We start from the raw sequence: 23,797 nt of genomic DNA on the forward strand, positions 1-23,797 counted from the left end.
GCATCTCCGGCTGGAAAATAAAAATGGCTACCACAGAAGGCGAATGCAAATGGCGGTTGTTATTGTTCGTGGAATTTCTATAATTACGAAGATTTTTTTACAAAATAAACAAGAAAAACACATTGCTACAGCAATTGCAATAAGCTGAAAAGCATCTACATATATTCAATTACATCCGTGTGCGGTTACCAAGTGTCCATTCGCTCGCGCTTCGTGTGAAATTATGCTACAAATTTGCTACCAAACGCAATCGTTGTAACAAGAAAAAATTTCAGGCGCCTCTGAAAAGCAATATTATTAGTTTCAATGCATGCCATGAAAGACAGTGAAAGCACAATAAATTGAATCAATTCGCTGTGAATGCTATCAACTATATTGTAAACAACGAGCTGTGCGATTTCTACACGAAAAAAGTGATTAAAGTGACGCAGGAAAATCGGAATCGGCAGCAGCAGCACCAGCAGCAAAAGCAAAACCCAACACCAACGGAGCCCTGCCCGCGCCCCGCACGTTTTCAGTGTATGTGTGTGTTGTGTGTGTGCGAAAGTGTGCGTGTGTGTTGAGGCTACTATTAAAAAGTAGCAGGCAGTGGAAAAAAATGCCCAAAAACAAAGTTGCAAAGGTTAAATAAAGTAACTAAAAGAATGATTAGCTGGAAATGAGCGGATCCAGTCCAGTGAAACCTAACAACAAATAGTGGCCACCGCGAGCAAGTGTGTAACGTGAGAGGAGCGAGAGCGAGAGAGAGCGCGTGAGTTTTGTGGCAACCAAAAAGGCGACACATGCAACGTCGTCCCAATTATCGCCGCCGCTGCTGCACGCTGGTTAGGGTTATCTCGCGGCCAGGAGTCGTCCAGTCCGCCAACAATCTCTGGACCAGCAAAGACAATTTATTTTGGTACCGCGTATCGGTACCGGAGCAACTAACGGAGGATTACCAATTAAAAATGCAAAAATGCAATTGTTTAAATGCAAAGGACGACGCTACATGAATTATCTGCATTTGCTGCAAATAATAAATTTCAGTTCGGGCGGGGATATGTGTTTTGTGTTCTACTCTTGCCGTGCGCGTTCTTCGACTTCGACACCCATTCGATACGACGATTGTTTGTGCTAAATGCGATATTTGAGCAGCATTCTACCAATTAAATCTACGACGCGTGCGATTGTCGTGTGATGATATGCCACTTAAACAGGTGAGTGTAAGGTATAGGTCGATGGATATTCCGCATCGTCGGCGAGAAGCTTTTCCTTCACTTCACTTACTCTTTGCCGAACAGCTGATGTGTGATTATTGCACTGTTTGTGTGCCGATTTTCTGGAGGGGGGATGCAAAGGGTCATTCATTGAACACTTGCGTCACCCACGCAGGTCCCCAATGAACAGCAACAAAACTCATTTGAACGTCATGCGTTTGTCGTGTGTGTGTTTGTGTGTGCTTAATTTTTTGCTTTTTTTTTGTGAGTTTATTGAGGCACGAACCACAGCCACCCGCTCTGGCCCCCTGCCTTACTTCTAGCAAGTATTTTGGTTACCTTTCCCCTCTTACCCACACACACACAACCAACACACGCACACCCTTCCAAGAGGCCAAGAGAAGAAAAATGGCGACGACGGGGTATCGATAACCAGAGACGACAAAAGAAAACGCGCTCCTTTGCACGCACGCATGTGAAAATGCAACCTGTGGCAAACCCCTCCACCATACCACAGAGGCTCCGCGGCACTTGGTTCCCATAGAAAGTCCATCAAGTTGCAGATTAGCGCAGAGTTTGGTCGCCTGTATTCTTGTGGCCGTACCATCGTTTCGTTTAAATCCATAGATTATTCCTGTTGAATAAATTGTTGTTGGAATTTCCAATGAGTCTCGTATAGCCGTCCCGCTCCCACACCTCTCACACAGCACAGCTACGAAGCAGCAGCACAAAACAGAAACGTCAAAACGTTTAATTGCCCTTTCTTGCGGACAAACCAGGCCCACGAGCAGAAATGTTTAAATAAATAATTCACTATCGTGCTGCTTTTAATTTTTAATAATTTTGTGAGACCAACAAAATGTGCTCTGCGTTTAATAGCTCTCTCTGTGAGTGTGTGTTTGTGTGCGTTGTGTAAAGCCAGGGCTGCAACATCATGCGATAGCTGATTCGATAGTTGTCTTCTGTGTGTATCGATACATCAATATGTATATTCAACAAACGAAATTTGCCTGTTAATTTGTTAATTAAATGTATTAAAGCCGTGTGAACTGAAAATGTACTTTCTTGGCAAATTGCAGCAGCTCGAACCGTCATCTGTGCGGATATCGGTGTCTCTCCCGTGGGATGCAGCGCAGCGGCTACGTCAACTGGCAGCCGAGGGCAATCCCGCTCTGCGTGCCCTCGGCATTCTGTCCGTGCAACCTGAAGGCGATTCTGTGATAACTTTGAAAGTTGGTGGACAAGATATTAAAATAACAAAAGGTATGTGTCAGCAGTGTGCACATAAATGATTAGTTTAATCCTAATACCATATGGTCTCTTCCCTTAGATAATGTTAATGATGTGGTAGGAGGAGGATCAGGAGGAGGAGTAGGTGGTACAATTGAGGCGGCTGGCACGTCTTCCAACAAAGGTTTGTCGACGCAGTTGTCGGCCCCGAATTTCGATGGTCCCAGCACCAGCAAGGCGGCGTCAGCCTTCTTGCAGCAGCAACAACAGCGGATCGTACAATTACCGCAAAATGTTTCAAACGATGCAATCTCAAATCAACAGCAGCGGCGCCCGGGGCTGCCACAGCAGAAGATGCAACTGCAGCAGCAACAGCAGATGCAACAGCAGCTGCCGCCATCAACACCGCCCGTCTTCAAGTCCCCCAACACGGTGTGTCCCATGGAGGGTAAAGTGCCACTGCTGCTGCCCTCGCCATCGGGCACGCCGAATGGGCCAAGGGATTATCCCTTTGAGAGCATGCGACAGGCTCGTGTTCTGCAGGGTAGGGAGACATCGACCGTCAGTGGACTGGCACCACCGCCGCCTCCGCCAAATGTGACGCTAAAAGTGTTGAAGAATCCGCCACAGAATGGAGAACTTCAACCCACAACGCCGCCAGGAACGGTGATGGGGCTTGGTCCGGGACAGGGGCCGGGGCAGGTCAACAAATCTCAATTCATTCAACCACCGCCTCCGCCATACCCCGGTCTGGGCGCGACAACAGCCACAGCTACAGCCAACAGCTCTCCCTTAGCCATAGCGGGTGCGAATGCGAGTGCCAAGCAGCCAGCAAACGCAGTCGCCAATGCAAATGCATCTGCCTCCAGTCCACATCCGCACCCGCATCCGCCGCCACCATCGGCAACGTCGACGGGCAGCAACAACATTGCCATATCGTCGCCGCTGCTGGTGAATCTGTTGCAGAACGACGGCAATGCCATGTCGAATCCAAATCAAATGAAATCCCCACTGCAATCGCCAATGATCAATATGAGTCCCAGTGGTGCGCAGATGATGAACTCGCCGATGCGCTCCTCTGGCCCGGCGACGCCCAGCGATTTCATGATGAACGATGTCCTCAGTCCGGTGATACCTTCATCTCCCACAACACCACAACAGACGGCAAGTGTGCCCTGTCCGCCAGTGGTTATGCGGAGCATGCAACAGCAGCAACAACAGCAGCAGCAACAACAAGCGATGCTCAGTCCCAGTGGCAACAATGTCAATCATATGTATCCTCAGCAGCCGATACCCCAGCATCGCTTTGCGCATCAAATGTCGCCACTGGGTATTGCACAATTGCACGCACTGCGACAGCAACAATTTCCGCGTTCGCAGCAACAGCAACAACAGCAGCAGCAGCAGCTACAGGGCATGCAGCCGCGTTTTATGCAAGCCTCGCCTCAGCAGCAGCAGCAGCAACAGCAGCAGTTTCAGCCTGCGCCTGGTAAGTCCTCATGGAAACAACAGCTGCAGAAATGTACTCACATTTTGGTTATTCCTTCTCCAGATTGCTTCAACAATATGGGCATGAGTCCCATGCCGCAGCAACAGCAACAGCTGAGACAACAGCAGCAGCAAATACGACCTGGTGGACTGCCACTGGCGCCTCCGCCGCCACATCCGCAGCAGCAGCAACAGCAGGCGCATCAGCGTCTCATGAGTATGCCCATGCAACAGCAAGCCTCGCCCCAGGCACAGGCGCAACAGCAGCAACAGCAATTCATGAGTGGGGCCTCGCCCCTTGGCCCAGCGCACTCACCCGCCTCCAGTCACCATTCGATGCACAGTCCGCTGATGGCCAACCATCAGTCAGCACAAATGGTGTCGCCAGTGGCTCCTCCGGCAGCTGGCCCCGTTCCCGCTGCGGCATCGAATGAGCTGGCGGGGACGCATATGCAACAAAATGCACATCATGTACCTGCAGCGCCACCGCCGGACTACAATCAGGCGGCGGCCAATTCACGCTGGCCGGCACTCAACAAGCCAATGGATTCGGTGACCAAGAGCAGTTTCCAGGAGTTTACGCGCTATCAGATGCAATACAATCTCCAGCAGCAACAGCAGCAGGTTCATCTGCCAGGACAGCAGCAGCAGCAGCAACAGCAGCCGCAGTCACAGCAGCAGCAACAGCCACAGCAGCAGCAACAACAACAACAGCTGCCACCGCCACCATTGCCAACGCACCAGCAACAGCAGCAGCAACAACTGCAGGCACAGGCACAGCAAGCGGCTGGTGGTTCGGGTGTCACGCAGGGCCCACAGGTGGTGGATCCATTGATATCGCTCTCTGTGCTGGATGCCTTAACCACAAACGACTTGGACGCTTTACTGCCAACACTCAACTGTGATCTTGACTCGACGCTTAGTCTCGAAGATAAAAATGAGCTCGAATCATTACTGCAAGATGCAAAGGATCTGGATTTGGATTTAATTGAGGAGAATCTGTCAGCCGTAATGGATGTGGGAGATGCATTAAGCACGCTGCAAGAGGAACAGCAACAACCGCAGCAGCAGCAACAGCAGCAAACTGTAATGCATAACCAACAGCAACAGCAGCAGCAGCAAATAATTGGCATGCCCTATCAGCAGCAGCAGCAGCTACAGCAACAGATGATGATGCAGCAGCAGCAGCAGCAACAACAGCAGCAGAGACAGCAGCAACAGATGCCTCAGCTGCAGCAACAACAGCGGCAGCATCAGCAGCAGGTACAGCGGCAAATGCAACTGCAACAGCAGCAACAACAACAGCTACTCATGGCTCAACGCCAGCAGCAACAGCAACAACAGCAGCAGCAACAGTTGCAAGTGCAGCAGCAACACCAACAGCAGCAGCAGCAAAGGCCGCCACAGAAGCAATTCATCATCAATCCACACACTGGCGACATGGAACCCATGGCCAGCGATGACAGCGACACGGAGGCTGAGCAGGAAACGGCACAGCTGCAATTCCGCAGCAGCATGTCCAGTGGCTTGAACAACTTCAGCTTCAATCCCGCCAACGATATGCTTTTGCCCAACAACATCTTCTCGGAGGAGGACTCCAATTCGGCACAGCAAATGCCGCTGGCTGGCACTGGCAGCAGTGATCAGGAGCGTTCCCGTGACTCGCTGGCATCCAACAAGTCTGCTGCCTCAAATCGAGCCAGAAAGGGCGCGGGACCGGCTGCCGTCAAGGCGAATCACAGCAATTTGGGTGGCGAAAGTTCGCCACGATCCAGCAACAGTTCTCCGCTGATTGGTGGACTGAACTCTCCCCAATCGGCGGCTGGCAGTGGTGTTGCGGCAGCAGCGGCGGCTTCGAATAAGAAAGCAAAACCGAATCTATTGCGTGGCAAGCTGCAGCAGGGTGTAAAGGAGCGCAAGGCCAAGGATACCACAACGACGCCGAAACCGAAGCGGGAGCGGGCCAAAGGCAATGCCAAGACAAAGGCGGCGGAGGAGAAGCTCAAGCTGCGATTGAAGATTGATAAAGTGGAGCCGGGCATGAGCTACGATGGACAGATAATTGTCAATCATCAGCAGACAGTTGTGAGCAACAATCATATGCAACAAGCACTGCCAATGCAGACACAGTTGTTGACAATGCCAACGCAGCAGCAGACACAGCAGCAGCAACAACAGCAGCAGCAACATCCGCAGGCGCAACAGCAAGCACAGCCACAGCAGCTACAACATCAGCAGCAACAGCAGCCACAGGTACACCTTCAGCAGCAGCAACAGCAACATCCGCAAGCCCAGCATCATCCGGTGTACGCGAACTTTCAACAGCAGCAGCATCAACAATCTGTACAAGGCATCAATGAGCCACGTGTGCCTCCGCTGCAGATACGTTTGCGAGGCAAGAATCATGTTGTAGTCAAGAATACGCGCAAGGATCGCAAGAAGCTGCAAACGCCACTGGTGCAGGGACACGTACAGGGACAGGAGCTGAACAACATCAACGATGAGCGTCAACTGAAGCGCAGCTACAGCGAACAGCTGCCGCAGCAGCAGCAACAGCAACTTCTGCTGGATGGTTTGGTGGATAACAAGACGGCAAAGCTGACGCCACCGCCACATGTGAATGGGCTGCCCATACTCATACAGAAAACCACACAGTCAGCAGCGGGCATGCAGCAGCAGCAGCATTTGCAAACGGGTGCCACCAAGACCACGACAATTGTGGCGGGAAAGAATGGTTTGACCATCAGTGCCATTGTTGAGGCAGCGCACAAGGCTCAGGCGCAAGCGCAGGCTCAAGCCCAAGCGCAAGCGCAGGTGCATGGCGTTGGCGGTGGGGATGCTCAGTTGATTGTGGGCTCCACCAATACGGGAACAACGCCGACAACATCCACAACGTTGCAGCAGCAGCAGCTAAGCAAGATTGCCACATCGTTGCCCAGCAGCATCACATTGAGTGCCATCAACAGCAGCAACAACAGCAACAACAATAACAACAATAATAATATTGCCAGCAGTGGCGTCATCAATATTAACAACAACAACAACAATAACAACAACCGACTGCTGACGATGAAGAATCAGATCAAGACTGCGGCTACCATAACGCCCATTGTGGGTGGAAAGCCGATGACAAAAAACCATAAGCCGCCGCCATACATCACAGCCGTGCAACAGTTGCAGCTGCAGAAGCAACAGCAGCAGCAACAGCAACAACAGCAGCAGCAGCAGCAACAACAGCAGCAGCAGCAGCGACAACTGGCGGCGGCGGTAACAATGTTGCCAAGTGCAACGACACTGAAGCGTGTCGAGATCACCAAGGTCACAGCTGGTCCACAGGTGACACAAACAACAGCAGCAGCAGCAGCAACACCAACAGCAACAGCAGGAGAGGCTCCGAGCATACCAGCAGCAACCGCCACAAGCAATCTGACAACCATGACGGCGACAACAACTACACAAACGACAAACCAGCTGATCTGTGATAGAAAGTTGCCAGTGGCAACGTCGGCAACTGCGGCTACGGCTACGGCTACGTCAATGCCTCTGACTACGGTCAACAATGTGGTGGTGGCGGCTGTCAGTCAGCAGCAGCAACAGTCTGCTCCCGCATCAGTGAACAGCAGCTCCCTCTCCACATCAACCTCATCCTCATCCTGCTCATCGGTATCTTCGGCAACGATTATTACCAGCTCCTCCACCTCTACCTCATCGCCGGCTGCACTGCCCAGCACGCTGCGCAGTTCGCCGGCGAGCAATGGCAGTGGCACGCCCGGACATGGCAACAACGGCGGTGGCGAGGATAGCGGCATCGAGTCGATGGATGCACTGTCCGAGAAGAGTCCACATCAGCTCTCCTCCAGCAGTCCCATACAAGTGAGCAAGGCAGGCGCGACACAACAACAGCAGCCGCAGCTAACGAGTAGCAGCAGTGGCAGCGGATCCATGACGAGCACAGCCACTGTCGTAACGACAGCCGCCTCGATGGTCGCCACAACAGTCACACCCGTGGCGCCGTGCTCGGGCAGCGTCTCCCTCACGCAGCAACAAATGCAGCAGGCAGACGATGAGATTGAAAAGGCGCTGGCCAAAATGGAGGGCGACTTTCCCGACGATCTCGAGAACATTGTCTCCAATGTGCTAAAGGAGGCGAGCGAGTGTGCCAGTGCGGGCGGTGGCTACCATCTGAGCAGTTTGGAGACATCAACAGCGACAGCAGCAGCAACAGGAGGAGCAGCAACAGTAGCAACATCAGTAACAAGCAACGTCAAGTTGAATGGAGAGCACAGTATACTCGAACACGATGATCTCATCAAGAAACTCACAGACAGCAGCAAGACGACACCAGCGGCTGCAGCTGACAGTAAGGCCAAGGTAAAGCTGGAGGAGCTGCCGCCACTGCTGTCCATTAAAAAGGAGACACCCGGCGTCGGTTTAACGCCCAAGTCGGGTCTAATCAAAGTCGAACAAGTTCCCAAGCTGGCGGCAGAGCTGAAGTTGGAGCTGAAAGTGGAACCCAAGCTGGAGGAGAAGACATCGGAGAAGCCAAACGCTCAGCCAGAGGTCAATGCTGCGGCTGGTGCGGCTTCTTTGCAGCCCATTTCGATAGAGATACCCGCACAGACGGACGGTGAGACGCCGCGGATAAGGACACGGGCCAGCAGTCGCCTGGAGAGTCCATTGGATGCTGCCCAAAAGACCAGTCCCGAGGCAGCATCTGCAGCAACAACACCTGCACCGGCAAAGACCGTATCGCGTTCCTCCTCCAATGCCAGTCCCCGTGTCCTCACGCCTACGCCCGTGCACAATAATAACAACAACAATAATAGCAAGCGACGAAGGCCAGAGTCGGAGTGTGGCAGCAGCAATGATGCCGCCGATGTCACCGAGAACAGCAGCAAGCGTGCGCGCGTGAGTCTTGGCGGAAGCGCGGGTGTACCCGCCACAAATGCGGCAGAGTTGGCGGTGGAGCAGAGCACCGGAGGAACAGCAGCCACAGCATTGCCCAAAAAGATTGAAATCGAATCATCCGACTCGGATGAGCCGCTAATTGAGGTGGCCGGCAAGGTGCGCAACTCCAAGGCGCAAGTGGAGGCAGATGCAGTGGCAGCAGCAGCAGCGGCGGCGGCAGCCGTCGAGAAGCACGTGACGCGACGCAATGCACAGCAGCAGCAACATCAACAGCAGCAGCAGCCAAACAGTAAGTACACCTTAACATTATTTAAAACAAATAGAAACTGACATATGAAACTCCTTGCCACCCACAGAACCCGCCAGCAATAGTTCGTTTAGCAGCACGCCACCGCCTGGCACGCCCAGGAGTGGCAAGGCTCAAGCGGCAGGTGCGGCAGCCAGCAGCAATCACAATGCCAGCAGCGGCAGCAGCAATTCCAACAGTCCCAGTGTACCCGTAACCGCAGCAGGAGCAGCAGCAGCAGCCACAGCATCGCCTGGTGGAGCAGCAGTACTGGCCACCGGCAGCAGCAGCAGCAGCGGAAGCGGCAGCCAAACCAACAGCAACTCAAATGTGGTGCATGCAACGCGTGGTGCCACAGCTGCAGCAGCTGGCGGAACGACAAACAACAATGTCGGCACTGCCAGTTCGCCCACAGACGAAAAGATTGGCACGCGGCGGAGTGTGAGGGCCAGTGCGGCCGCCAACAAAATCATTTATAGTCGCAGCAATGCCGCCGCTGCTGCTGCTGCAGCCGCTGCCGCAGCCGAACCGAAAGGGACACCATTGAAGTCGGGCGTGGGAAATGCCAACAGTGCGAGTGCCGCCAATGTGGAGAGCGTGGCGGAGGCCAGGCGCAAAACACGCAGTGCAGGTGAGTGGCCATCGATTGGTAACTCATAGAGAAGAGCAAGGCATTAAAATCCACTTCCTCTTGTGTGTTTTGTGCAGTCATTGGCGAGTCGATGCTGACCGAGGGACGCCGGAGAAGAACATCGCGTGACTACAAGTGACCAGAGTTTTGCGCCTTGGCTAAAGGCTTGAACCATCCGAACGATGCACAAGATGATGATCTGATGGAGCTGTTCGAGCTGGGTGCCGCCGATGAGCAGCTTGACATCAGCAGCTTCCCTTTAGCCCAGGCGCAAGACGATGATGTGGATGATGATGATGATGAGGTCGAGTATGATCATCTGGCGAGAGCAGCCGGCGGCGGCGGTGGCGGCTACATGGAAGAGGCTGACCATCTACTGTCCTACCACAGCAGCAGCAGTGCCGCGGATGTGGAGGTCGATATGGATGTGGATGTGGACAATGATGCGGTCAGCTTGCTAATGCCCGAGCTGGACAGTGCCACGGCGCTCGATTGTGGCAACTTTGTTGACTACGATGAGTTCAATTTGTGTCTGAATAACATACTCAGTGAGGAGGATGATGACAGTGGAGGTGCTGGCAATGGCAACGGTGGGGGCAACGGCAGCGGCATAGCCTCAAAGCATCAGCATCAGCAATGGCGCGATGCCAGCGATGTGCTCAATATTGTGCAACTCAATAACGATCTGGGCCTGAGTTTCCAGGAGTTTGTCAGCGAAACGACGGCCGATGAGCAGCGATCCGTAAGCAGCAGCTCGCCACAACTGGCATAGTGGGCCGCCACTGTGCCACAAATCCGTCAAATCCAATGCTACCTGTATATATAGATCACACACACACACACCAACCCACACACCCACACACACACATGCACTGATACTGAACGCTTTCGTTTGTAATTTATAGTCGTAATTTGCGTTGAAGAATTATATAGTTTTGTTTTTTGTATAGTTAGTGGTAGCCACAAGTTGCAATAATGTTGCATCTCATAGCGAGCAACATCACACACACACTCACACACAGATAGAAACAGTTTGCAAGTGCCCGAGCCTAATCTATATTGTTTTTCCCTACCCCCCTGAATTCAATCAACTACTTCAAGCCACGAGCTTAAGCATCTCTTATAACGATATTCTCAGCATCTAACACGCTCCACCCCATTGGAAATGAAATGATTTTGCTAGTCAACGTGAAAACAGGCAATTTATGTATAGCTCCCGAAAGAGGAAACATTTTTGAACAAATTAGTTGAATATACTTCCCATTAAACACACTCGACAACACACATCCATCTAACCCTTAGGCAAAAGTAGTTGGCAGAACAGAAATTTTCATCTAACACCCACGCACTACCCCCCATGCATAGTTGGAATACATTTGTACATATCTATTTTATTTTTTTTAGTTTTTTCCTTTGATGCAACATGAACACATTTTTAGTTTTTAGGTTGTCCTTAAACTAATGCATTAGGTTTTATCTTATAAATATTTTTTCAAACATTTAACTTGCGATTTATGCATGCAGTGCATAGAGTTAGAGTTGCGAATGCAGCATACAGATCAGATATAGCCCTATACATATATAGTTTCTGTAAGCTTGCGTTGTTTCGATACAAATTTGTTTTTTAGTTTTAAATGCTTTAGCCACCTAAGGACAGTAATAATTACGATATTTCTTTACCAATCAACCAACCAATCCCCCAATATTATGCACATGGAAACGAAAAATCCGATACGCAATAAGTTAGTCAAAAATGTAAAAAGGCCAAGCACCACACAAAAATGAAAAAAAAAAAACACAAAAACAGACAAAAAAAAATCAAGAAAAAAATACAAAAAAAAACCATGAACATGAACCAGGAAAAAAAAGCGAAAATGCAAAATGGGAAATTTAGTATTTGTCATTTTGCAACAAGTGAAAGAACATATATATATATATAGACAGAAAACATACCGTATATAATGTTATATATTTTGCATAAATCCACACCATCACACCACACACACACCAGAAAAAGTAGAGGGAAAACCAGACAAAAAATAAAAAAAGTATAAAGTTGTATTGTATATAAGGCAGGCTCTATTTTTGCTAAATGTTATTTGAACAAATAGGGGAAAACAAAAACGAAAAATAAAAACAAATAAAAAATCAAGAGAGTAAAGTAAATGAAGCAAATGCAAAAGAAAAGCGCTAGGAAAAAGATAAACACAAAATCCACAACATTATATATATATATATTTCTTCACACGCATATATATACTGTTCAATATTATTATTATCTTATATATATATATTGTATGTATGATTGCTATATAAAATAGTTCTTTTGATACTTTGTACATGTTTTAATTTAAAGCAAGGCAAAAAACGAAACAAAAAGTAAGCGTATGAAATGCCCAATCCTTAGCATAACTTGCATAGATACACACACACATATAGTACCGATAAACAAACACACACACACGTATATATATATAGAAGAAGAATTCATTACTGCATACCAGCCACAGGCCAGAGCCCAAGTCCTAATCCCCCAGCACCATCCTGAGCTCCGTAATAAAAGCGAAAGGAAAGGCTGCACCTGAAGAACGCGTATTTAGTGAACATTATTTAGATATTTTTCTGAAGACAGGCAAAACTGCAATAAGCCTCCCCCCCGCTAAGCACAGCAGCAAACAAAAATGTTAATGGAAAGTTGTATAAAACGTATAAAAATAATTTATATACCAGTACACACACACACACAAAATCAAACACATAAACAAATAAACAAAAAAATATATATATTTAAAAAGCAAATGCAAAAAGTATAAAACAACCACAAGATGAACAACAACAACAACAACAAAAACGAAAGTGTCTTAAAACCGTAGTATTAGAAGTTTATTATTAATTTGTTTGTACTTTAAAGTAAAATATTTATAGAAAAAGAAAAAATACAAAGATTTAATATACACAGAAAATAAAAAAACCCAAATTTCTTTTACTTGGATATAAACAAAGTATGGGAGCTATTTTTAGGTAGAGGTTTGAAGGTTTTAAATTCATTAAAATATTATTTTTTGAATATTTTTTATCAGAAAGGTTAAAATTATGTTTCTTGGAATACGTATTTATAGAAAATTTGTCCGAGTATTAAAATATACCTAATATCTGGTAAGACCACAATATGCTATCATTATATGAGAGTTTTAGACCATTCATAAATTTTTAACACGAATCGAATAATACACACATTTTAATGGAATTTATTTAGAGTTTAAAATATTCTCTTAAAATTTCCTTTCCTTCTCGAAGTTTCCTAGGCATTAATAGGTCTACGAATTGAAATGATTGTTGCTCTATTGAACGGTTAGAAATACAGGTGGATTATGTAAATTAAAGTTATTTATTTGTAACCGTTAATTGTAAATTCCTTGCCGTCACATAAAGACCTGCAAAGGATCATGCCCCCAAAGAAATAATCTTCGTTCAATTCTTAAGCAGCCCAACTAAAAACCCGCTGACAATTTTGAGGCCTAGCGGCAATCTCTCAACAGCTTTGTTGTCCAACAAAAAAAAAAACACTGTCACCATCCTTTCTCACGGCGCCGGCGCAGAGCACAGAGATTGTCGGCTTCGCGGGACCAAAAGGATGGAACAGCAGCGACCAGCAGCTGCGGCCAGCCACGGGCTGGCAGTTGAGAGCGAGGGCCGCAGTGAGCAGCACGGCAAAAGCGGAGACAGGCAGGAGAGACCCAGGAAAACGCAACACGTAACAGCGCCGACCAGGTGGAGTGGCGAGAGAGGCAGGACAGGCAGTCAAAGGATAGGCATTCAGTGCTGTATACACAGGGAGCCAACAAAAATAAAAGAAAAACCCAAACGCCTGCCGCCTGCTTCAGAGTAAGTAAACCAAAGGATTTATTCTTAATAGTGTGAAGTGCATGCAGTACTCGAGGTGCCCAATCTGTGTACAAATAACGGTACATATCTACATGTGTATGTGTTGGCATGGTCTGCCGTTGTGTTACAGTTATAACTGCTCTCAAGTGGTCTCTGAGGTGTTATGAATACTTTAAGGCTCTCGTGTCCAGTTATTCCACACATTCAAATCCCAGTCCTACCCAACTAATGACACCATAAAAAGCGAAGGAACAACTAGCAACAAAAGCACCAAAAGGCCATAAAAACGTAACGGGAAAAACAGCTGCAAAAACAACAAGCAAACTAGAAATAAGCAAAAAAGAAAAACGGAGCAGAAAGAAAAGTAAATGTTGACGTTTAAGGATGACGTCCTACTTTTGGAGTGTTGCTGCTGCTGCCTCTACTGTTGCCAGCAGCGCCCAGTACTCGCTCTCTCTCTCCCTCTCCGCGTTCATGTCCAGTCGTGTGCGTGCGTGGTGTATGACGTAGTTCCATGTACGTGTGTGTGCGCGTAGTTATGTATGCATGCTTTTTGGTGTGTACACACCAACAAGTGTCGCCTGGTGAAAGCGCCAAAAAGGAACAAGCAGTGGTGGGAGGGGAATGAAGAACAGCAAAAGGGAACAAACAGCGGTGGGAGGGGAATGTATATGAGAAAAAGAAACGGTTGCTGGGGGTGGGAATGGCACATTCTGGCTACATTTAATACTTTTCTCTAAAGAGAGGAGCGATCCGCAATTGCTGTTACATTATTAAGGCTAAACTCTTACCACAAATATTTCCCATCTCTATGCCACTCCCCACAGAACACTCCGCACCTTCCCCTGGAACATGTAGTGGCCGTGCTAGAGCGGCGTTTTGGATTCTTACAATGATCATACGCCTGCGGTATGGAAGACGCCTGCAGACCTATCTGAAGATAGGTGCCTGTGTCCTGGTGGGCGTCTGCTACTTTGCCTTCCTCTTCCGCGAGTCCCTCAATGCCTACGAGCACCGAGAGCGTGCCACGGCCGCCGAGCTGGAGGCAGATGCCGCGGAGCCCTCCAAGCAGCAGCTCAAGCTCAAGCGTCAGCAAATGCAGCGTCAAAGACTGCTGGCGCAGCAACAGGCAGCGGCACAGGGCAACGCTGGATCCAATGCCAGCACTGGCACCGCAGCCACCGCTGCTGTAGCTCCACCACCGCCGGCCAGCACACTGAATCCCGTCTACGAGTACTCCGAGGAGCTGCACAGCAGCACGGAGCGGGAGTTGCAGCGAAGACGCGAGCACCTGGCCGCCGTCTGTGAGCGCTACAAGTTGCAGGAAAAGTACCCACCGAATCCCTGGGAGTTCTTTGTCTCACCGGGCCACAACAATCTCGTTTGGTTTGTGTTTCTGGATATACTCCCTCCCGAAATTCCCTCTAAATCTTGTATGTTCCTTGCAGGTGCAATGTCTTCAAGGCGGCCAGCAGCACGTGGATGTATTACTTCAATATTCTTGGTAATTATCTCATAACTCTCTTAAGAAATAAAATCATTTGTTACCTTTATCTTCCAGCTGGCTACGATGTCAAGTATTTGCAGCGTACAGAGACTCAGCCGCTGGAGCTGGCGCGTAAGCGTTTCCCCCGACCCGAGCTGGCGGAGCTGATGGAACTCCTGCCCAGTGCGTTGTCCTTTCTGTTTGTGCGCGATCCCTTCGAGCGTATACTGAGCGCGTACCGCAACAAGCTGGAGGGCAATCGAAACACCTTCTACAAGGCTTTGGGCACCAAGATTGTCAAGCGCTTTCGTAACCACAGTCTGGGTGGACCCTGGCCGCGTTGCGGACCCACCTTCGAGGAGTTTGTGCGCTTCCTCATTGCCGAACGTGGCGCTAGCAAGCGTTTCGACGAGCACTGGGCGCCCATCTACAGCTTCTGTACGCCGTGCAGCGTCAACTTTACCATCATTGGCAAGACGGAGACGTTCCAGCGGGACTCGGAGTTCATCATACGGCAGGCGGGCCTGGAGACGCTGCTGCTGGGCCTGGGCAAGTTGCCGCAGCGAAAGCAGCGCAGGATTGGCAATCAGGCGCAAAGCGGCATCAAATCGGAGGCCGTGGTCGAGCGCTACTTTGCCGATATCGATCGCTCAACGTTGGACCAATTGCTCAAGATATATCGCATCGATTTCGAGCTTTTTGACTACGATTACCGCAAGTACTACGACATGGTGCGTCCCTGGAGTCTGGAGCAGAGCACAGCGGGCACGGCAGCAGCTGCAGCTTCGGTTGTGACTACGAGCACGGCTCTGCCGGCTGCGGCAGCTGGCTCCACGCAAGGCTCAGCGACGGCGTAGACAGCAGAAAGCTCAGTAGAAAGAAGCCCCATAATCAAGGTGAATTTAATTGCAAGGCGACGTTCGATGTTCGATGTTGTACGCTGAGGGGAGAACCATTAACTTACTCACCACGAACACAGAGAGACAAGCGGCAGAGTCTTCCCTGTGGTGAAGCCGTTACCTTGCAAGTAAATTCACCTTGTCCCTAACCCTCCCCCCACAATGCGATGCGTCGTCAAACAATCTTATCATGTACCTTTTTTTTTTTTTTTACACACACCGAACAAAAACACTCGAAACGAACCACACAAGCAACCAACCAAAAACAGAACCCAACCGAAGCTAACAAATCTACCAAAAGTTTAAGGCCAAAATCAACGTTTTCCAAAAACGCAAAAACAAAAGCAAACCAAAGAAACACCAAAACAAACAAACAACAAAACTCTTGACCTCTCTTAGATAATGCCAAAAAACAAAAAACCAAATATTAAGGAATGAAACTTAGTTAGAAAAAGGTAAAGAAAATGCATTTTGATGGACAAAATTCTTACAAGAATCCCTTAAAAAGTAAAGCAAACAATTTTACAACTCCCACACGAGATGGACCGAGGCGTGGCGTGGCGTGGAGTGGCATGTGTTGTGTTGTAGCTAGTGTTTAAGTACCTACAATTTACAGTTGCACTTTCAACCAAATGAACAAACCAAAAAATATGATATACTATAGATAAACGATATATACATATACACAGACCTCTATACCAAAATATCGCGAACGCTAATTCTTCAAGGCAAGGCTGGGGAGAAGTTATATACAAACCACAAAGTGAGAAATCGTCTTAAAAACAAAACAAATTCTGTATTTACATTTATATTTACAACCGAATCCAAATCCCCCCTCCAAAAAAACCCTCAACAACCACAACATATGGTACTTACTATTCATAAGCTATTATACATAAAATATATATACCTATACTCGTATATATATATATTAATGAAATTTATAAACAGGTCTTGATCTAAGTCTATAACTTTTGTGGACTAGATACATTTTTCCTAGGCTAATTACGAAACAATCCAAAGAAATTCTTGTACGTGGAAAATCTTCAAAATGAAAAATTATACCAAAGGACGAAAGTATTTCAAATGATAAACACAGAAACCAAACAAGAAAAAACTTTTCATGTGATGTTTAAGGATTTATTATATAAAAAACAACAAAAAAAAACAAAAAAGACAGAGAAAATATTTAATTATTATACCTTTATTGTATTTCAAATAATGAATGATAAAAAATGCTAAATGATAAAAGACAAAAACCAAATTAGTGACATACACACGATATTATTATGAATAAAACTTAAATTATCAATATCTTTTTTTCGTTGTACAAATACAAACAACAAATCTATTAAGAATAAATATAATCTCTTTACCACTCAACAAGGGAAGTGTTTTGTTTTTGGACTCTACAAAAGAAATAATAAATTCTGAAGAAAGAATATAAAATAAATAAAATAATTTCATAATCATAGAAGGCTCTGAAATATATGTTATAGCCTATGCTCCATAGCTTTCATTCCACTTCATTTACAAACTGAAAATTGTCGAGCTCCGGTGGAAACAAAAATTTGTCCCGCAAAGAAATTAAACAATTAAAAACTCAACCATGAGTACCACGTAATAACTCTCCCTAAAACCCTCTCCAGCATTTTATTAACCTTTCTAACCCACAGCACAAATCAGATGGAACAGCGGATCTGTCAGCTTATTCAGAACCAAAGCCAGCCAATTAACTATGAACAACTATTAGCTCTAATCGAAGAAGGACAAAACGAGCCGCTGAATACACAGGACATAACCAAAATAAATGCCGCATTGCGAGCTGGCCTGCGCCGTGGCTTTTTTCAACGCGTTCGTGGAAAGTTTTCTATGCCTCCCTGCCTTCAATAAGTACGAGAAGATGAAGCTCAAACTAAATCAAAATTAAAGCGGAATAAGCTGAATATATTTGTTGAGATATGAAGTCAAAAAATAGAACTGTTTAACTAAAATGTAGCTACCCCTAGTTCCAAGACTTCTCTGATCGCCACACTGCATCACCTTTAACTTCCACTTAAATCACACACTTGGAGGGTTTTCTTTTATCATTATAAATTTGTAGTTTTATTTTCATTGATCAACACAAACGAGTTATATATTAAGTATGTGTATGCATATATTTAGTCGGTATAGATTCACATTATATCGATATAGTCACAAAGACAGCGCTGCAAATGGACAGTAAGTAATTGTAATAGTAATAATCATATGTATTTTCTTGTGTGTGTTTCATTCAGTTTGTGTAATTTAATGGTGTATTATCATATCGATATAGAGTAGTTCGTAGAGTTAATACAACTGTTAAGGTGAATGATCGTTCTCACATGGACTGCTACAACACTAATACACATATTGAAATGGCCGAGCATTTGGCCAAACAACAACGACAAATACAATATACAATATTTAGTATAAGGTTTTCGATTTTTTTTTTTTTTCTTTCCTTGAGGATATTTTAGTTCTAGTTTTTTTTGTTCAGAGTTTCTTAAACTTTGATAACATTTAGGTTAAAGCGCTGTGCCCCCGCAGAGGGGCAAACCAAAGCAGCAGCATCAAACAAATAAATAAATGGAGAACGACAAACATTAAGGTAGGGGAGACATTTTTTAAAATTATTTATTGCAGAATACAGTAGTAGAATATATTACGAATTCTCTTCAGATTTCTTGCATCTCTCAAGTTTTGAATGTGCTTCACGCGTTTCTTTCACTTAATGGTTAATGTATATGTTTTTTTGCTTCACTACACAATAAAAAATAATATAAAATAAAATATTTAAAATAAGCTTAGCTTGCAACTAAAATTATGTACACGAATATCGTAGGAATAGATAGCATATATAATATATATATATATATCAGATATATAATAATTGTGTAATATGTACAATAGCAAAATACTTGGTAACGTTTTTGTTTGCCTATAAATAATATATTTTTGTTTCTTTCAATCTGTGCATAAGGAAACTTTGGGACACACAATAAACGTGTTTTGTGGTGACCCCGACCGACGGTCACCAATCTCCTTTTAGAAAAGAAATTCTTGTAAGTTTGTTGATCTTAGGGATTCTTCGTTTTAGCTCCGACTTAGACGAGATCTATATAGTTTAACGCACAGACACAAATACATATTGTGGGTACACGTTTACAGAACAGAATAAACACAGATACAATTAGAGTTACAGATACAAACAGATACATAGAGATAAGAATTAGAGTTGGAGTTGGATAAACATGCATCTTGCGATAGATATAAACTCTGCTAGTAGTTAACACTCTCCCTGGACTTGGGGCTTTAAAACATTCCTTACATGTAGCTCTGGAGGTACTATATATTTAATCGTACTCAAAAATTGTGTGTGATTCGGTATGTGTGTGTGTCGTGTGTCAGGAGAACAACTGGCGCCATGGAACTCTCTCCTCTTTGTATCCGCTCCGCAAAACTTAACCTCGACTCTGATTCAACCAGAGTCTCTGTCTCTTCGCTCTCTCTCCTCTGCCTTGCTTTCTCCTCTCCTGATACTGCTCCTCCTCCCTGGCCTACTCTGTGAGTATCATCATGCTCTTGATGCTGGCCACCTCCGACTCGAGGCGCTCCAGCTGCGTCTTCAGCATTTGATCGCGTTCGGCTGTGGATACGACGACAGCGGGTGCACCCTCCTTGGGTGCCAGCAGCTTGCGCTGGAACTGCGCCGTCCACTCGGCACTGGCGATGGAGATGCCCGAGTCGCGCTCGTCGCTGGAGTTGTCTCCGCCATCGTTCCAGGCCGGTGGAGAGGCTCGGCTGCAGTTGGGCTCTTGCTTGATGTGCTGCAGGGAGAGCAGAGCTGTGGCCGCCGCATCCTTGTCGCCCAAGTGAGATTTGTGGCGCAGCTTGAGGGGCAGACAGTTGTTGGCATCGCTGTTGCCACCGCCATGTGCCGGACTGTTGCGTTGCAGCTGCAGTGGTGCCAGATGAGTGCCATGAACAAGCGGCTCGAGCTCCTGCTCGTCGTCGCCGGAGCCGGCACCGGATGACCCAGACGAGAGGGCTGAAGAGGCGGGAGAGGATGTTGAGGTGGTGGAGGAGAGCATGTGCTCGTAGCTGGGAGAGCAGGCTCGTCGCGACAAGTTCAGCACGCTGGCTGCGGCTGAAACGGCAACGGAGGAGCTACTGACCGCATCCACGGCACTGCTGCTGACGGCTCCCTCCACGCTGTGATTCCACGCGGCGACTTCCAGATGCTCCTTGTTGATGGCGCCCACATATGGACCCGCGGCGGGCACATACAGCGAGGCACCGGGTGGCGGTGGTCCCTGTGCACCCACAGCAGCTGCATTGTAGAGTGCTCCGACGGCCACCGCCTTGCGGAGACTGTCCAGATCCTCGGGTCGCACATTGCGATTGAGCGCCTGCTGGAGCTGCACCTGCAGGCTGGCGATTGTGTTGGTGGGCGGGCGGTTGTGCGTGTCGACGGGCGGCGAGCTGGTGCCGGCACTGGGTGTGGGCTCCTGCTGTTGTTGCTGTTGCTGATGCTGATGCTGCTGTTGCTGCTGCGGCTGCTGTGGCTGGTAGAGATGCTGGGGCTGGTGTTGGGGCTGTTGTGGCACGACCAGCGTCTGCAGGTGTGAGGGCTGAGGAGGCGCTGGAGGCGCATGCTGAACATGATGGACGCTCTTGACGGGCGGCTCGACAGAGGACTGTCGTCCATTGCCATTGGGGCCGTATATGAGAGGTGTCAGTGGAGCATTCTGTCCATTGTAGCCGCTGTGTGAGTGTCCGCTGGGCGAGGAGCCACCGTCACAGGTGGGCGACGAAGAGGACGATGAGCCGCCGCCGCTCATCTTGGCGCGCTTTGTGTTGCTCAGCACCTGCTCGCTGGTGGGCAGCGAGGCGAGGATCTTCTCCACGCTCACCAGATTCTCCCCAGAGATATTGAATTTGTCGCGTATGGCATCCAGCTGGGCCTTCAGCACATGGTTCTCCTTGGTCAGCTCGATGACGCGCTGCTCCAGCACCATGTCATTGTAGCGACGCTTCTCCCGGCTCCGCTTGGCCGCCTCGTTGTTGCGCCGCCTGCGATCCCAGTAGCTTTCGTCCTTCTTGTTGTCTGGCGTAAACTCCCGCTGCTTGCGCTGCGAGAAGAGTTCCTTTTGGGCGGCCGTCATGGCCGATTGTGGCCCATTGCCGTTCTGTGAGTTCTTGCCCATCATGCTGTCACCATAGCCATTGCCTTGGGAGAATTTGCCAAGACTGTCGGACATGCCGCTGTCGTTGGACTGTGGACTGATGGATCCTCCGTACATGGAAAGGGGATGCACTGCAAAAGGATGAAGAAAGAGTTTGGTTAGATTGGAACTGAGTTCTTGGGTGTGTTTTTTTGAAGACTTACAATTTGTGGACTCGTTGGAGCTGCCGTTCATGGACAGCGTGGGCGAAATGTTTGTCAAACGGACGTTGTTCATCATGGAGATCGAGCTGGAGATGGCTTTGTTGTGGCTATTTGTGGGCGTGCCGCTGAGCACTTCGGGCATTGCTGAGTCCTGGTAGAACTGCTTTCCAGGCTCCCTCAGTGGCGTCAAATGTGCACCACCCGCTGCTAGTGCTAGGGGATGCTGGTGTGGATTGTACGGGTAGTCGCCGCTGCTGCCACTCAGCTTGTGCTGGCTATAATGTTGCAACTGCACGAGTTTCTGGTGCAAGTGATGTTGCTGTTGTTCTGAGTTGTGTTGCTGTGTGCGTGCAACTGCAAATGAGAGTAAGGAAATCAATTATTAATTAACATGTTAATTTTTCCTTATTGTAAATCATATTTTGCACCCTTTTCGCACGCCTAAAAACATGCTACACATTTTTAAACAACAATTCTTGTCTTATCCCTAGATCTTTTAAGGCAAAACCAAAACACCTTTGCTCCAATTTAAAGTCTCAAGATACCGACTATCTCCTGCTGCTGCTGCCAGTAACACAAGGCCACTTATCACATATTTATGACATTTATTCTATAATGTTATCTGCTCCTCCACCGTTATCGGGGGTTATTGGCAAGAGTTTTGCTCGATTGGGGTCCGAAATGTCTAATGCGATCTCCTATGCAGACACAAATAACGGCACACACTCACAACCTCGCAGACTTTCTTTGTTTGATGGTCCTTGCCCTTGCCGCCCAACCCATCGAAAGTAGCTGCAGAGGGGGAGAGAACCCACTCGAAATTTGCTTTCGTTTTTAGCACAAGCATTTACACAATGATTACGGCGAATGATGCAAGAATCGGCGAGAATTAGACGGCACAGAGAGAGAGAGGGAGAGAGAGAACCAGCAACAAAGGCACACAGGCAGACACAGACGGCGGCGTCGGAACGTAAACAAGAAATCGCACGTCGGAGATTGGTGCTGTTTGTGTGTGTGTGTGTGCTCTCGGTCGCATCGTCTCACCCTCACCGTGACCATCGAATTGGCATTTACAGTTCAATGTGCTCGCCAGCACACACACACTTATACGCGACGCTTGTACAGCCAGTCACGTCAGCGGCCAGACACTGTTAACGTCGACGCTGACGCCGCAGCTGCCGGCAACCCCTACGAAAACGGCACCCACCCACCCCCAACAGCTACAGCAGCAGCGGCAGCAGCAGCAGCAGCAGCCAAGAGCAAGCAACAGAGGAACGACTGCAGTCGCTGCCTTGACAAAATTCACAAAAACAACATGACTAAGCGTGCACGGCCAACCATGCTGACTCTTCTCTCTTTCTCCCTCCACGTTCACCCGAACACATTCTCTTCATAAGAAATTTGCAAATTTCGGTGCTTTTTCTGATTAATTGGTAACTGTTGTTGTTTGTTGGTTGGTTGATTGGTAACACCTACATTGCGACTCCTTGTGGCTATTTGGTGTGGTTGTATCCTGCTTGTAAGGGGTATCCAAATTGTTGCTGTTCTTCAGAATCAACAGATTCTTGGTCGTTGCAGCCGCTTTAAAAAAGTTCACTTTTTGCTCCAGCGTGCACACAATCGACATAATGTTTCAAATAATATTTATCTCACTTTTCAGTTATCTTTTTTATCTGTTCCGGTGGATGATGCTTAATGACAGTTCCACTGATATTTGCATTCCAAAAATCGTCAGATCTTTCACAAATTAAACACTTTGATTTTTTTTTTTTGTTTGTTCCACTTAGAACAACAACTTTCTATGCACTTGGCTTTTGTTCTGGTTTTTATTTGTGATTTATTGTGGCTTTGTAGCGGGGCCGTGTCTTGTCGTGGATCGCGCACTTGGCCGAATGCTCTTATTAACGGTTCTCGCTGGCGTTTTCACTGCTAGTGGCTAGTGGTATTAGTCAAAGTCGCGGGAGCTCCACAACCGCTTTGGACGAACTGTGAAGCGCAATTGAATTTGTAAAAGCATTTCTCCGCTGTCGGTTGCCCGCTTCGATGGCGCTCGGTCACGTTGGGGCTGCACGCATTCGCTACACGCGACTCAGGTTGCCTCTCAAACAGGTCGCAACATGTTCGAAAGCTTCGGCGCTTTCGAGCTGCTGGTAAAAGTGAAATTTTCCCAGAATTGATAGCCGCGGCCAACGAACATGTTGCATCTGGTGCTGTGCTGCCTGTTGCGCGCGCTGGTTGCAAGCGATCCGATCACATTGGCCCGTTGTTGAGTAATCAGCGTCAATCTGAAATCGTTTTGAGCTGCACATTTGAAACTAGAACGTGATTGCCTGGCAGGCCGCTTCTGGTTGCAGGGGGGATGTAAATCGAGGCGC

General features: G+C 47.8%; 3 protein-coding genes and 1 long non-coding RNA gene across 6 annotated transcripts; 3 read left to right on the forward strand and 1 right to left on the reverse strand.

Moving 5' to 3' along the window:
- The first annotated feature begins 17 nt into the window (after nucleotides 1-17).
- LOC117902168 (putative mediator of RNA polymerase II transcription subunit 26) lies at nucleotides 18-10,013 on the forward strand. 2 transcript variants are annotated; one of them, XM_034813307.1, is made up of 6 exons: nucleotides 18-1,196; nucleotides 2,276-2,459; nucleotides 2,527-3,915; nucleotides 3,979-9,111; nucleotides 9,179-9,739; nucleotides 9,817-10,013. In XM_034813307.1, the coding sequence occupies exons 1-6, from the start codon at nucleotides 1,182-1,184 to the stop codon at nucleotides 9,876-9,878; spliced, it is 7,344 nt and encodes a 2,447-aa protein (XP_034669198.1). In that variant the 5' UTR covers nucleotides 18-1,181; the 3' UTR covers nucleotides 9,879-10,013. The 2 variants fall into 2 exon arrangements, with proteins under 2 accessions (XP_034669198.1, XP_034669199.1); XM_034813308.1 differs by lacking the exons at nucleotides 18-1,196; nucleotides 2,276-2,459; nucleotides 2,527-3,915 and having other exon boundaries at nucleotides 5,191-7,267; nucleotides 7,301-9,111.
- Nucleotides 10,014-13,412: 3,399 nt separating this feature from the next.
- LOC117902170 (carbohydrate sulfotransferase 11) lies at nucleotides 13,413-16,394 on the forward strand. 2 transcript variants are annotated; one of them, XM_034813311.1, is made up of 4 exons: nucleotides 13,413-13,624; nucleotides 14,452-15,010; nucleotides 15,073-15,128; nucleotides 15,186-16,394. In XM_034813311.1, the coding sequence occupies exons 2-4, from the start codon at nucleotides 14,517-14,519 to the stop codon at nucleotides 15,965-15,967; spliced, it is 1,332 nt and encodes a 443-aa protein (XP_034669202.1). In that variant the 5' UTR covers nucleotides 13,413-13,624; nucleotides 14,452-14,516; the 3' UTR covers nucleotides 15,968-16,394. The 2 variants fall into 2 exon arrangements, with proteins under 2 accessions (XP_034669202.1, XP_034669201.1); XM_034813310.1 differs by lacking the exon at nucleotides 13,413-13,624 and having other exon boundaries at nucleotides 14,432-15,010.
- A 1,101-nt stretch (nucleotides 16,395-17,495) lies between these two features.
- On the forward strand, nucleotides 17,496-18,015 carry LOC117902171. The gene is made up of 2 exons (XR_004649375.1): nucleotides 17,496-17,629; nucleotides 17,686-18,015. It is a non-coding gene; the product is annotated as an uncharacterized LOC117902171 (long non-coding RNA).
- A 621-nt stretch (nucleotides 18,016-18,636) lies between these two features.
- On the reverse strand, nucleotides 18,637-23,437 carry LOC117902169 (myb-like protein I). The gene is made up of 3 exons (XM_034813309.1): nucleotides 22,899-23,437; nucleotides 21,423-21,776; nucleotides 18,637-21,350 (listed from the first exon to the last, which is right to left on the reverse strand). Exons 1-3 carry the CDS (start codon nucleotides 23,047-23,049, stop codon nucleotides 19,591-19,593), a joined length of 2,265 nt encoding a protein of 754 aa, XP_034669200.1. The 5' UTR covers nucleotides 23,050-23,437; the 3' UTR covers nucleotides 18,637-19,590.
- Between the last annotated feature and the right edge of the window lie 360 nt (nucleotides 23,438-23,797).

Source organism: Drosophila subobscura, chromosome U (genome assembly GCF_008121235.1).
Source record: "Drosophila subobscura isolate 14011-0131.10 chromosome U, UCBerk_Dsub_1.0, whole genome shotgun sequence".
Taxonomy (NCBI): domain Eukaryota; kingdom Metazoa; phylum Arthropoda; class Insecta; order Diptera; family Drosophilidae; genus Drosophila; species Drosophila subobscura.